The sequence below is a fragment of the Podarcis vaucheri genome (genome assembly GCF_965113315.1).
Source record: "Podarcis vaucheri genome assembly, chromosome: 16".
Lineage (NCBI taxonomy): Eukaryota > Metazoa > Chordata > Lepidosauria > Squamata > Lacertidae > Podarcis > Podarcis vaucheri.
Window position 1 is genome coordinate 24,713,713 of NC_138754.1, and position 15,287 is coordinate 24,728,999.

At 49.9% G+C, this 15,287-nt stretch overlaps 1 protein-coding gene across 1 annotated transcript; it reads left to right on the forward strand.

Moving 5' to 3' along the window:
* Positions 1-21: 21 nt before the first annotated feature.
* SLC35E4 (solute carrier family 35 member E4) lies at positions 22-14,057 on the forward strand. The gene is made up of 4 exons (XM_082203388.1): positions 22-487; positions 3,631-3,846; positions 4,962-5,661; positions 9,297-14,057. Exons 3-4 carry the CDS (start codon positions 5,022-5,024, stop codon positions 9,716-9,718), a joined length of 1,062 nt encoding a protein of 353 aa, XP_082059514.1. The 5' UTR covers positions 22-487; positions 3,631-3,846; positions 4,962-5,021; the 3' UTR covers positions 9,719-14,057.
* The last annotated feature ends 1,230 nt before the right edge of the window (positions 14,058-15,287 follow it).

Here is a 15,287-nt window from a genome sequence, read left to right on the forward strand (position 1 = left end):
CCCTCCTCCTCCTCCTCCTCCTCCGGTGCGCTTAAGCCAGGCTGTCGCTCTCCACCCGCGTCCAGGAGGCGGCGCCGCCGAGACGGCTTTGGCCGGCAGGCTCCCGTTTTAGCTTTGCTAGGCAGAGGGGGCGGGAAAGAAACCCTGCAAAGCGATTGCGCTCCCCGCTTTTCTCCCTTTTCTCTCCTCCATCGCTTTCCTTTCTCCCCTCGACAAGCCGCCTCCGGGGGGTTATTGCAAGGATACCGGAGCAGCAGCAGCAGCAGCGCATCCTCGCCTCGGAAGGGAGCGTGGGAAAGGACGCCCAAGGGCAAGGAGGGACCCGATCTGGGATGCTGAGCCCCGGGGGTCTGTGCGCGGTCCCAGCCACCGGCTCGCCCCGGCTCTGCCTCGCCTTCTCGGGAGAGCGATCCTTTGGCGACCCTGCAGCCGGCGCCCCCCTTGGCTGGCTGCGATGGAGCTGCGCCTCGCCCCGCCTTACCTGAAGGTAAGAGTCACCTTGAGGGCGCCGCACTCTTCCCCTCCACCCGCATCGCCCTCCTCTGGCCGGTATGGTTGCTTCCCGGGCCTGCGTTCAGACGTTCAGACGTGACGCCGTTCCTAACCCGGGGAGACGCTTGGAGGCGTGTGCCGGGTCTCCCTGGACGGGGCCGGTGGATGCCAGGACTCCAGGAGCCATCGAAAACGGGGAGAAGAGTGCAGGGGTTTAATAATAATAATAATAATAATAATAATAATAATAATAATAATAATAATAATAATAATTTATTATTTATACCCCACCCATCTGGGGGCTTCCAACAAAACACTAAAATACAATAACCTATTAAACATTAAAAGCTTCACTTCTGGGGCTTACTTCTCCCCCCCCCCTCAATTTTTTTTAATTGGTTTTCACAACATTATAAACAAACACATCAAACAAACATAAATCATAACCTTATTAAAAATTACACTTTTTAACACTGTTAAGTGACTTCCTTGCTTCCCCTTGGTTGAATTTCATTGCATGTCCTTTTAACAGTTTTCCAAATCACATTTCTTAAAATAATTTAACTTAAACATTAACATCCTTAAATCTTCACGTTATGAAATTAAACATATTAATTCATCACTTAACTTAAATAAAATCCTAAGCCAATTAAGTATCTGCAAGCTGTTTTCAGTTAGTTAAACTTAACGTGTTTAACTAAGTAATCATTAAACTCCTTCTGGGGCTTACTTCTGAGTAAACGCAGGACGCTGCCTTATTCTGAGCCAGGCAGACAGGTCCAGCCAGCTTAGTGCTGTCTGCACTGACTGGCAGCAGCAGCCGCTGTCCAGGGATCTAGGCAGGGAGCCTTTCCCCTCCCCCCCCTGCCTTAGCTGGAGATGCTGCCAAGGAATTTGAACCTGGGATCTTTTGCATGCAAGGCAGATGCTCTTCCATCCAGCTGTGTGGCCTTTCCCCCTTTTGCTACCAGAGCTACAGAATCTGTGATTCCTGACTCCTAATTAGTTTGGGTCTGTACAAATTGGGCTCCAGGTATAATAATAATAATACGTGTCAGTTGTTGATTTTCTCACCCAGCTCCCCACCTGTTTAGGGTTTAAACCAGGGGTAGGTACCTAAGGCCCGGGGGCTGGATGCGGCCCAATCGCCTTCTAAATCCGGCCCGCAGACGGTCCAGGAATCGGCATGTTTTTACATGAGTAGAATGTGTCCTTTTATTTAAAAGGCATCTCTGGGTTATTTGTGGGGCATAGGAATTTGTTCATCCCCCCCCAACATATAGTCCGGCCCCCCGCATGGTCTGAGGGACGGTGGACCGGCCCCCTGCCGAAAAAGGTTGCTGACCCCTTGTTTAAACCAACCTTCCTAAACCTTCTATTTTATTTCCAGCTGTTTTCTTTCCAGGTTTCTTGGGGTTTGTGGGTGGTTTAAATGTGCCTTAAATGCATGGTGAGTACAGAGCCTTAGACTACAATTCCCATGAGGCCCCACCACTGCTTTGAAGCGGCATGTATCACCAGCTTAGGGCATTTCCACCACATATATTAAAGTACATTCAACACATGCTTAAAGCCCATGACTTCCCACCAAAGAATTCCAGGGAGCTGTAGTTTGTTCTGGGTGCTGGGAATTAAAGTTCTGTGGGGGCAGGTACCATTCCCAGGATCCCTTGGGTGAAAGCCACGTGCTTTAAATGTATATTGAATGTAATTTTGGTAGTTTCACAGCCCTCAGAAGCTTGGTGGGGGTGGCGGGCCAGGACGGGGCCTTCTCAGTGGCAGCTCCTAAATTGTGGAACTCCCCACAGAGGTGCGTCTGACAGCTTCATTACATGGCTCTCAGAGAATGCTGAAGACGCACCTCTTCACCCCAGCCTTTGACACCTGAAATGTGTGTGTTTTCAAGGCCCACCCTATTCCCGTGACTGCAATCTGCGTTTTTTATTCTTTATTTTATTTTATTAACATATAAAACACATACATTTACATTTACACAATACATATACACAACACACTACCTTATTTTCATAGCATAAAACATACCTACATTATATAATACCTACCTATACTGTACATATCAACATACATACATGCTTACCCCACACGGACACCCACCAAGTGACTTGATTTCCAGCCGTTCTTGTTACGCTACTTTATTTTTCCAATTAGCTTAAACGCATTTCATTCTTTCTTTAATCTCTTCTTCTGTCTTAACTTTACCCTCCTTTCGCTCTAATCATTTTCTGGATTCACTCAAGATCTGTCAAAAGTTCTACTTTTTCCACATAGATTTTGATGTATTCCTTAAAGAAAGTCCACTCCTTATTCACTTTTTGTACCGTATCTCCTCTTTTTTTATTCTTAATTTTAAATCGTCGTAACTCAACCCTGGAGCTTCCTGCCAAACAGCGAGTAATAAATTTATGAATAGTACCGATCAAGAAATCAATGAATGCGTGCTTTAAACAGCTGCAGCTTCCATCACCATTTTGAAAGCACTTTTGGACGCATATTGAAAGCACATAGTTCCCCCTTCCAAGAATCATGGGAACTGTAGTTTGTTCTGGGTGCTGGGAATTGTAGTTTGGCAGGAACAAGCGTTGCCAGGATCTTTGAGTGGGGTGGAAGCCATGTGTTTTAAAGGCACAGCGTGGCACAGTCTCTCTCTCTCTCTCTTTTGGATTGCTATGTTTCCATGGCGACTGGGTTTTTTGTTTAGGATGCTCTCCTGACTGCTCTTTCTTTCCGCTGCTGCTGCAGCCGGTTTGTATGATCTTTTTCCTCCCACAGGGACAAACCGCAGATGAGTCGGCCTGGGCGGGCCCACAAACCGCTTGGGCTGCCTGGCCCTGATCACTTTAAGGAGGCAGACACATGACCCATTGTTGTTGTTGCTGCCGCAGTCCCAGGATACGAGAGGGAGGAGCTTCGCTGCCAACCTCCCAGGCAGCCCATCACACTTTCCACTGCCTTCCTCCTCTCCGCCCGGCATCCTTACACAAGGCTAGCCGGCAGCAGAAGCGGCTAAGCCTCTCCTGAAGTGGGACAGCCTCTCTCTCCATAGGCGGCAGGCCAGCCCAAAGACCTCTGGTTTAAGTGAGACTCCAGGGATCTCATCTGTTGTGTGTCGTCCTACAGAATGAGGCTTGCCGAATGTCTAGAAGCCGCTGGATTCCTGTCCCGCCGGAGCTGACAAGGTGCCGGACGTCGCAAGGGCTGGAGGTCGCAACCGAAGGTGATTCTACAACATCGAGGCACATCCAGGGCGTTTCTCCTCTGTCTGTTCCAGATTCCTCCTGAGAAAGCCAGAGGGATCCTCGCTCGCTCCCGGCCGGGACTGGAAATTGGATACTGGTGAGTCACTGGGAGTGACTTTTGGAGAGGAGACAGGAAGGGGGAAATAGCTGAGCAGGACATGGCAAACTTTGTGTGGGCACCAAAACCAGCCAGGAGACAGTGAGCTCAGGCAATACAGTGGTACTTCAGGTTACATACGCTTCAGGTTACATACACTTCAGGTTACAGACTCCGCTAACTCAGAAATAGTACCTTGGGTTAAGAACTTTGCTTCAGGATGAGAACAGAAATCGTGCTCTGGCGGTACGGCAGCAGCGGGAGGCCCCTTTAGCTAAAGTGGTGCTTCAGGTTAAGAACAGTTTCACGTTAAGAACGGACCTACGGAACGAATTAAGTACGTAACCAGAGGTACCACTGTATTATGGTATTGTATTGTATTTATTTATTTAATTATTTATTTATCAGCCAGCTTTCCCCCAGACTGGGACTTCATGAAGGCAGCTTTCACAACTTAGAACAACACCGATAAAATGCAAAAAGCTCCTTGAGTTTGCAGATACCCCATAGTGGTGAAAAGTAGTGTTTTTTTCTCATTGACTTATAGCAGTTATTTCTAAATTTTCACCCATAAATTACCATCTCTTTTTTATAAAGCACTTTGAGGCTTTTTAGAACCAAGCGGTGTACAAATTTTATGAAATAAATGAATAAACATGCTATTTTTATGTTAAATAAATAAATAAAAATGCAAAACAGCTAAAAACATGTAACAGGTAATTGTTAAAAAGGAACGGAACTCTATAACAGAATTAAAACAAATCTATTAAAATGCTGATAGTAAAAACAGCACCTTAAAAGAAATAATTTCCCAAAGGCCTGTTGGTATAGAAGTCTTCACCTGCCATTGGAAGGACAGCAAGGAGGGAGTCAGTCTGGCCTCCCTAGGGAAGGAGCTCCAATGTCTAGGAGCAGCCACTAAGAAGGCTCTGTCCCATGTCCCCACCGAGCGTTCCTGTGGGGAGTAACGGGACCGAGAGAAGGGCTTTGCTCGAAGATCTCAGAGCCTGGGCAAGTTCAGATGGGAGAATATGGTCCTTCAGATAACCTAAGCCCTATAAGATTGACATCTGGGTTAGTTGGGTGATTGTTTCAGGATAACGTTTTGTCTCTAGGCTCACAGCTGTTTGCACAGGGACTCTGTCCCTTGTGCTGATGCCAGGCTGCCGCCCCCGATGTGCCCACCCTCTCCGGGGAGAAGAAATGAAGCAGAGATGAACGCTGGCAATGGGGCACGACCCCCCTCTCCCTGGAAGCTGGATCCGCTGCCGCGTGGGGGGCAAAGGCCCCCCGAACCGTCCCGACATGCTCTGCCCCTGGTCTTCACGGTGTTCGTCTGGCTGGCGACGGGGACCACCATGTCCAGCCTCAACAAGTGGATCTTTGCCGTCCACAACTTCCGCTACCCGGTCTTGCTCTCCTCCCTGCACATGTTGACGGCCGTGGTGGTGGGCAACCCTTTGGCAAAGCTGCGGGCCGGCGGGGCCGGGCACCCCGCCCCGTGCCCTGGAGCCAAGGGCAGGGTTTTCCTGCTGAGCCTGACCTTCTGTGCCAGTGTGGCCTTTGGGAACCTGGGACTGAACTACGTCCAGCTGGACTTTGCCCAGATGGTTTACACTACGACGCCGTTCTTCACCCTGACCCTCTCCAAGGTGCTGCTGGGGAAACACCACCACCCACTGCAGTACGTGGCCATGGGGCCCATCTGCCTGGGGGCTTCCTTGAGTATCGTCGGGGAGGTACATTTTGACCAAGCCGGCTGCTGCTTCCTGTTTGCTGCCACTTTCCTCCGCGGGCTAAAGTCCATACAGCAAAGTGAGTGCCTTGCGTGGCTGCGTGTGGGACGCAGTTCCTGCGGGAGGGTGGCCTGTGTGGAACGTTGGCCCTTCTTAAAGGTAAAGGGTAAAGGGACCCCGGACCATTAGGTCCAGTCGTGGCTGACTCTGGGGTTGCAGTGCTCATCTCGCTTTATTGGCTGAGGGAGCCGGCGTACAGCTTCTGGGTCATGTGGCCAGCATGTCTAAGCCACTTCTGGCGAACCAGAGCAGCGCACGGAAATGCCGTTTACCTTCCCGACGGAGTGGTACCTATTTATCTACTTGCACTTTGACGTGCTTTCGAACTGCTAGGTTGGCAGGAGCAGGGACCGAGCAACGGGAGCTCACCCTGTGACGGGGATTCGAACCGCCAGCCTTCTGATCGGCAAGTCCTAGGCTCAGTGGTTTAACCCACAGCGCCACCCGTGTCCCATGGCCCTTCTTAAGGGTCCTTTTAAAAGTGAGTTTCTAGTCTGGGAGCCATTTTAGACTCACAGCTGTCCTGAGAGGCGTAGGTCAATTGTGTGTCCAGGGCAGCTGTCTACCAACTCCATCTGGTACGCAAGCTGAGACCCTATCTGCCCGCGGACTGTCTCGCCAGAGTGGTGCATGCTCCAGTTATCTCCCGCTTGGACTACTGCAATGTGCTCTACGTGGGGCTACCTTTGAAGGTGACCCAGAAACTACAACTAATCCAGAATGCGGCAGCTAGATTGGTGACCAGGAGTGGCCGCCGAGATCATATCACACCGGTCCTGAAAGACCTACATTGGCTCCCAGTACGTTTCCAAGCACAATTCAAAGTGTTGGTGCTGACCTTTAAAGCCCTAAATGGCCTCGGTCCAGTATACCTGAAGGAGCGTCTCCACCCCCATCGTTCAGCTCTGAGGTCCAGCTCTGAGGGCCTTCTGGCAGTTCCCTTCCTGTGAGAAGTGAGGTTACAGGGAACTAGGCAGAGGGCCTTCTTGGTAGTGGCACCTGCCCTGTGGAACACCCTCCCATCAGATGTCAAGGAAATAAACAACTATCTTACTTTTAGAAGACATCTGAATGCAGCCCTGTTTAGGGAAGTTTTTTAATGTTTGATGTTTTATCGTGTTTTTAATATTCTGTTGGGTGCCACCCAGAGTGGCTGGGGAAACCCAGCCAGATGGGTGGGGTATAAATAAATTATTATTATTATTATTATTATTATTATTATTATTATTATTATTATTGTCCTTATGGCTGCAGAGATGTGCTTGAAAGCGTATGGGTGAAGAATATGAGCACTCTGTTTTAGTTCTCCCTGGGAATAAATAATGCAGGAATTATGCCAATTGAGCACGTCTGCAAAACGTCTCTTGTTTTGCATTAAGCAGAGTCCAGCCCTTCCCAGAATTCTAATTGCATTGAAACCAGAGCCAGATTCGAACCTGGAATCGTTCGTTTCGTTTGTGTGCTGAAACTTAAAATGCTGAGCAGGGCAGAAGGCATGTTTTGTTTTTGGGATGCTAAATCTTTGCCGGGAGGTTTTCAGAAGGGAATACTTTATCCTTCGCTGGGCTGTTGTCTTGGAAATGGGATAGCTCATTCCAGTTTGTGTGTCACTTAAACATACCATCTATTCAAAGCACCACAAATGCCACTTTAAACGGTCAAAGCTTTCCCCCAAGAATTCTGGGGGTTGTAGTTTGTTAAGGACTTTGGGAGCTTGTTAGGAGATACCTATTCCCCTTCCAGAGCTGGAGCTCCCACAGTTTCCTGGGAAGAGGGATTGATTGTTAAAGCACTTTGGGGAAGAGGGAAGGGTTTTTCCTAACAACTCTCAGTGCCCTTAACAAACTATAATTCCATGACTAAAGTGGGATCATAGTGCTTTAAATGGATGCTGTGAATGTGACCCTACACCAGTGAATCTCTATGCCACTGATGGCCAAACTTGGCCCTCCAGCTGTTTTGGGACTACAATTCCCATCATCCCTGACCACTGGTCCTATTAGCTAGGGATGATGGGAGTTGTAGTCCCCAAACAGCTGGAGGGTCAAGTTTGGCCATCACTGCTTTATGCATTTATCCAGCTGCTGCCGGGCAAGCATTTGGGACTACAATTCCCATTAGTCCCGGCCAGGGCTGATGGGAGCTGTCGGTCACAACAGCCATGCTGGCTAAGACTGATGGGCACTATAGTCCAAAACACTTGGAGGGCATCAACTGGGGAAAGGCTACTCCCTAAAACATCATATCTGGGCTGGACTCTTGTCTCCAGTGCAGGGTTGTGCAAATTTAACATGTACTTCCTCATTCTTGCTTGGTCATCTATGCTCAGAGAAATGTAAGGGGCTGTTTACTTTTGGATAAGAGGCCACTGGGGGTTTTATGATGGATTTATTTTTATTTCAAAAACACATCTTTTTTAAAAACAACAACACCCACATATACAGTTTGGGAAAGGTCAGGACTCAAGGGCCTAGTTCTCAGTGAGGTGGTGAACCTGTGTTAGGGCTCTACTGCTTCAAATTGCGGGTTTGGGACTCCCAGGACTGAATGCTCCACTGTACAAAAGGATTCAATGCACATAAACAGTGAGCCTTCTCCTTGACCTGCTGGTTTTCTATGTGCGGGGAGTTTCCTACCTGTGAGGGAGCATTTCAGTGAATGAGGCTTCGTCCCCCAAAATCTGAAATAATAATAATAATAATAATAATAATAATAATAATTTTATTACTTATACTCCTCCCATCTGGTTGGGTTCCCATAGCCACTCTGGGCAGCTTACAACATATTGAAAAACAGTATGAAGTTGGGACTGATGGGTTGCTTGGCAATCCTGGCTGGGGCTCATGGGAGTTGTAGTCCAAAACAACAGCAGGGTGCCACGTTGAAGAAGTCCATGCCATGTCGAGGAGCGGCCATGCCTCGGGGAAGTTCTCTCCTGCCTCCTGTGTGCTTTTCTTTCCCTCCTCAGCCCCTCTCTGAATTTGGTGTCCAGCTCTGAGGGCCTTCTGGTGGATCCCTCCCTGCGAGAAGTGAGGTTGCAGGGAACCAAGCAGAGGGCCTTCTCGGTAGTGGCACCCACCCTGTGGAACACCCTCCCATCAGATGTCAAGGAAATAAACAACTATATGACATTTAGAAGACATCTGAAAGCAGCCCTGTATCGGGAAGCTTTAAATGTTTGATAATATTATTTTTTATTATTATTATTATTATTATTATTATTATTATTATTATTATTATTAAAGGTAAAGGGACCCCTGACCATTAGGTCCAGTCACGGACGACTCTGGGGTTGCGGCGCTCATCTCGATTTATTGGCCGAGGAAGCCGGTGTACAGCTTCCGGGTCATGTGGCCAGCATGACTAAGCCGCTTCTGGCGAACCAGAGCAGCACACGGAACCACCGTTTACCTTCCCGCCAGAGCAGTACCTATTTATCTACTTGCACTGGCATGCTTTCGAACTGCTAGGTTGGCAGGAGCAGGGACCGAGCAACGGGAGCTCACCCTGTGGTGGGGATTTGAACCGCTGACCTTCTGATCGGCAAGTCCTAGGCTCTGTGGTTTAACCCACAGCGCCACCCGCGTCCATTATTATTATTATTATTATTATTATTATTATTATTATTATTCTATTTTATATCTCTCACCCCAGGTACCTTCCTGCAGGAGGAGCGGCTGGACTCGCTGACCTTGCTCTGCCTCACTTCCCTGCCCAGCTTCTACATCCTCTTTGCAGCCGCCCTGGTCCTGGAGGTGGGGCCTGCCTGGGACGGTACCCTGGCCTACGGAGGGGGCCTCTGGGCTTGTGTCCTGCTCAGCTGCCTGGGCTCGGTGCTGTACAACTTGGCCAGCTTCTACGTCATCTCGCTGACGTCGGCCCTCACCATCCACGTCCTGGGGAACTTCAACGTGGTGGGCAACCTCCTGCTCTCCCACTTCCTCTTTGGCAGCCGCCTGACGCTGCTCAGCTACGCGGGCATCGCCCTCACCCTCTCGGGGGTCTTCATGTACCATCACTGTGACTCCATCGCCTCCTGCTGGCGCTCCAGGGGTGGGCGGGGCAAAGAGGAGTAAGCGGAGAGAGGGAGGACGTGATTGGAGCTGCGACTGCCAAGCGCGGGAGCTGTAGGGCCAATGGGGTAGGGGGTCTGCCCTGCCAACCCCAGCCTGCTCTTGTCCAGCCCCCATCTGGTCCAGGAGGGTTGGCACTGGCTGCCCGCTTCCTGCTCCCCGGTCTCAGTGTCGCTCAGCCGGGAGGAGGAGGGGGACAAAACTAGAATGAGTTGACTCAGCCTGCTCTCTGGCGCCACCTACTGTTGGGCTCCCTGCTTTCTGCCCTACTCGGCCGCCACGAGGAGTTAGGGTGACTCTGAATACCCGTTGTTGGGAATTGCAGGTGGGCAGAGTGTCGGTTTGCTCAGGTCCCGCTTGCAAGCTTCCAATTGGGGCATCTGGTTGGCCACTGTGAGACCGTGATGCTGGACTTGATTCAGCAGAGTTGCTCTTATGTTCTTACACCACCACTGCAGGCGGTGGCACTGCCGACCAGCTTCCTTCCCTCGGTGTTGCCCTTGTGGAACTGCAGAAAGGAGGACGGGGACAAAAGCTGCAATTAGTTGGCTCTGCCTGTCGTTGGCTGTGGCGCCACCTACTGTTGGGCCTCCCTGCTTTCTGTCCTGCCAATCCCAATGGGTGCCAGCCACTACTGCCGCTGTGGGAAGGTGTGCCTCTCCTCTTTGATGGATCATAGCATGCCTCTGGTACGGTGGGTGCTCATGATCAGCAGATGCCAGAATTGTGGGAAGGCTTATCCTCCTCCAAATAACTCAGCCCCACCTGACCCCTGAGCCATTTTACGCACTGGGCAAGAGCTACAGCAGATGGTTTTCAGAGGAAGCCAGGAGACGCCACCTCTGCCCACCGAAGGATTTGACGGCACGGGGTGCAGGGATTAGATGCTGCGTATCTGAATTCTCACCTACATAGAATCTTTTTTAAAAAATATATTTTAGAAATCCCTGCCCCTAGAAAGCCAGCACTTTGGAAGAGAGAGGGTTCTCTTCTCATTTTCTCCCTGATGTGCTAGATTTCTACATGCAGGTAGTCTCCCCAGCTCCTCTGAGGCAGATAATTCAAACATGCAGACTCTGGGGAAGAGAGAAGGGAAGAGCGGATCTGCCTCAGCAGACCTCCCTGGCACCAGCCGCTACTTCTCATAGGGCTAAAAATTGGGGGAAACCAAGTGTTTCCTTCTTTTTTAAAAATGTTCAGACTTGAATGTGTGCTGGACTGCACCTCTGATCTCCGCAAGCCGCTTTGCAGCCATGCCAATTCTCGTGCCAGTTCCTCTCCAACCCCTCCGAGGGCACTGTGGGATTGATGCCCGCAGAGGGAGGTGGCACAGAGTTCCTCCTTTCCTTGGGTAGGGCTCCCCACTAGGTACTAAAGTACTGAATGAGGAGCTCCCATATAGGAGGAACATGGAGATGAAAAGTGGTGTGTTCAGGACATGCATGTGTGCGTGTGTCTATTTCCGTTCTCTACTGCCACCTGGTGGGGTGGCGTATAGTGCAATTTTTATGGATGGATGTTTTATTTCTGTGCTGCCTGCTAGTGAGTTAAGGGCGTGTGTGTTTGAGAGAGAGCGAGAGCGCATGCACATTTGCTTATGAGTAGACACCCATTAATATTTCCTTATCCTCACTGGGCTACAACAAGGATGAGGAGATCTGCAGCCCTCCAGTTTCCGTTGGACTATAGCTCCCATCAGCTCCAGCCATCCTTGTCAATGGTTAGGGATGATGGGAATTGTAGTCCCAGCATCTAGAGGACTATAGAGGTCCCCCCATTCCTGGACTAGGTAACTCTCCTACCTTAGGGTGCTCATTTGCTTTCGGTGGATGAAGAAAATCTTTACTGTTTGGCTTGTGTGAATATATTCGAAGGGCATTTTCCACCTGCCCACCAGATTCACTGAAATCCTCTGATAAATGGGCACCCATTAAGCCCACCGGCAGTGGGTGAAAATGGTCAGTATTACGCTCCATGGGGTAAAATGCTTTTGGACACGTTTGTTTTTGTTTACTTGTTGTTTCAGGGTGGGGATGCACCCCGTTTTTGAAGGAGTCAAGATCAATCTGTGCATGCAGATCAAATCACATGGCGCAGAATTCTCTTGGACCAATTTCTGCTTGCACGTGGAAGTCTAGCATGTGAGGGGGTGAGAGTTCTAGCCCACCCGAACTCCCTGGGAGGCTAGCTTTCTACACGCAGGGAAGTGTTCGCTCTGCATTCTTTGGTGTCCGTTCCTGCGGTTCGACGTGGAACTCATGTGTCATGTGGTTCACCAGCAAGTGTTGGTTGGCTTTCAGCAACTCCTATAGAAGTGGGTTGTCATTTCCCCCTTACGACACTGGTTCTCCTGCTTTGCATTTTTCGTTCTCTGCAAGTGGAGGTTAATGTACATATCCGTAATGTCTGCAAGATGCGCCAATGTCGGCTTGCTGTCATTTATAGCAAAGGGGGTTCGATAATCTGTGTGTGTGTGTCTGTTGGTCAGACTTCTCTGACCTGGCGCTCTCCAGATGTTTTGTTCTTCCATTTCTACCAGACCCTACCAGCATAGCTGTTCTGAACTACAACTACAGCCATTCTGGCTGGGGGCTGCTGGGAGCTGTAGTCAAAACATTTAAGAGGATGTTTTGGAGGAAGGCTGGGTTCCAGATATCACGGGCAGAGCCAACACATTTGTGCCTGGTGAAAAGGCTGTGGATACAGGCATTTCGCTACTCAAGTGTAAAGGGAAACATAAAGGCTGAACTGATCCCCACATAGCCTGCCAGAATCAATTTGGTGCAGCAGAAAGAACTGTTAGCAGATTAATAAGATTGCCACTAGAAGGCTAGCCGTGAGCACTCAGCAGTGCTGGGTGTGTGTGTGGCCAAATGTTTTTGCCAGGGTGTAAATCATTCAACTTCTTTTATTTACCATATGTGTGTGTCTTTTTTGGGAGGGTGGGGAGGGTGGAATTAGGTTCAGCCCTAGCCACTTTTGTGCCTGAGATAAAAATTCGCAAGGCACCACTTTTGTCCACTGACATGAGGAAAAGTCAATATGACGATTCCTCTGGATATGTTCATATAGGGCTGAGTAAAAGTGTTTGAAAGTGGTGGTGGATCAGGTCTGTCTGTCCTACTGGTACCCAAAATATATCGGCTGGAACAGCCACTCCTAGTGTCTGTCCTCTGTCCACTGTCGGAGGCAGTATGCAGGGGAAGGTAGAAAAAAAAAACACCACTGTTGAGGAATTCAGTATTGAGAGTTCTTGGGCTTCTGGTCTTTTCTGGCCTCCTGTTTATGGATTGATAGAAGGGCAAAGGTCTCCTCACAATACCATTTGTTTCATAAAACCAGATTTCTACGGTGTGAGGTGGGCCCTGTGTCATTGTTAACTGCCGCCTGAGTTGTCCATAAAGCACAAGGTATTTTGTGACAACCGGAGTGGTGTAGTTGTGAAAAGTGTCTAATCAGGACCCAGGGAAATTTAAGGCCCTTTCCTCACTCAGCCTCACTTCAGGCCAGTCATTCTTTGGACATAACTATCCTGGCTTCATACCCCACGGTTTTTGAATTCTGGCTAGTAACAGAAAGCCACGGTTTCCTGTGTAATGGGAAACTGTGGTTTGGTTCACCAGTATTAACACAGGAAGCTGCCTCACACAGAATCAGAGACTGCCGGTCCACCTAGCTCAGAACTGCCTACGCGGGCTATCGGCGACTCTCCAGAGTTTCTGATCTGAGACATCACCACCAGCCCTACCTGGAAATGCCAGGGATTGAACCCGCGGCCTTCTGCTTTGCAAGGCAGATGTTCTACCACTGAGCTACGGCCCTTTCCTTGAAGCCACCAGGGGAGGGGAAGGAGTTTGTAGGCTCTGTTTCACAAACCATGGTTTCCAAAGCCAGGATCATTATATCCCGACTGACTGTGTCCGTCAGCTTAGCCTACCACACAGAGTTTTGTGGTGAGCATCTAATGGGTAGGCAGAGGACCTCATATGCCACGCTGAGGTCCTCAGTGGGAGAGTGTTAACAAAATCACCACCGTAGTGGAGGCATTGCCATTTTTGCACGCACAGCTCTGGGGAATTGTATCTATCCAGTTTCCTGTCTTGTGATGCCGTCGCCGCTCTCGCCCCCGACCCTTCCTTCAAGCAGTGAGCGATCCTTGCCGTATCACACCCAGCCTGAACCGTCCCCGTTAGGGACACGTGTCAAGTTCTCCTTTCATGCCATCCGATCGACGAGATAGCGGGCGACTGAGGGAACCTCTGGCGCAACCAGAGCACAAAGAAGGCCAAGCCGGCCTCTCCGGTTTCATTTGCCCTTCAAATAAAGCTCTATTTTTGTCTTACTTGAGCGGTTGTGCTTGTGTCCTTGAACGACCTGAGGGAGGGAGGGAAACAGAGATGTGGGCGAGAGGGAGAGCCGGAGCCCACCCCTCCACCTCCAGCAGCTGTTTTGAGAAAAGAAATAGCTCTACGTCAGGAAAGAGGATAATTCCCCAAGGTCTTTGACCTTCCGTTGCCAGAGAAGGCGGGCGGTGCAGGGAAATGCCTGTTCCTGCCCATCACGGACGGTTGCCATGGCAGCCGGTCGCATGAAAGGCTTGCTTTTGCCAGCAGCAAACTCAAGGGAAGGTTTTTCATCCTACGCCAGGGGTGAAGCACCTTTTTCAGCCCGATGGCCATCTTCTCTTCCGGGCAACGGTGCCAGGCGTAGGCGGGACTGGAGGCAAAGATGGGAGGAGAAACAAATACGAGTTTTGACATATATACTAGGCAGGTTCCTACTCGCACTCAAACACAGCTCCATCTGCCGTTCAGGCAAGCAGGAGGCATTATCAGAGTTCAAGGGCACATTCCAGCCTGGCAAAAACACTCAAGGCCAGATAGGAAGCAAAGCTGATGAAGGACAGGGCCTGGGGACAGGGAGTGTAGCCTGGAGAGCATTCCAAAAGCCAGATAGGCCTGGAGGGCCACACTGACTCCCCGCCAGGCCTGAGGCTCCTCACTCCCCAATGTATGGAATAAATGGAGGCAGCAGATCAAGCCAAATCTTAGGCCAGGAGTCAGCAGACTTTTTGAGCAGGGGGCTGGTCCACTGTCCCTCAGACCTTGTGCGGGGCCGGACTATATTTTTTTTGGGAAATGAACGAATTCCTATGCCCCACAAATAACCCAGAGATGCATTTTAAATAAAAGCACACATTCTACTCATGTAAAAACACGCTGATTTAGAAGGTGATTGGGTCAAATCCGGCCCCCCGGGCCTTAGTTTGCCTACCAATGTCTTAGGGCTTAGGCCGTCTGTTCCTCCTCAGATTTCCCTCAGCTGATCTGGCCAGTTTTCTTACTGAGCTCCTGAGGCAATAAGGAGCTGTCCACTGGCTATATATTTGAGCTAATGTAGGGGAGACGTGGAGCTCTATTGCTTCATCCCAGTTTAAAACAGATCATTAATTGACCCTGGTTTCCACCCTTCAGTAAGGGGCCCAGGAAGGCAGCGAAAGGGGAAATAATATTGCTTGGTTCTTATTCTCCCTTGCCTCTGGTCCTTCCCCCCTCTCCCAATTTGGATTAAC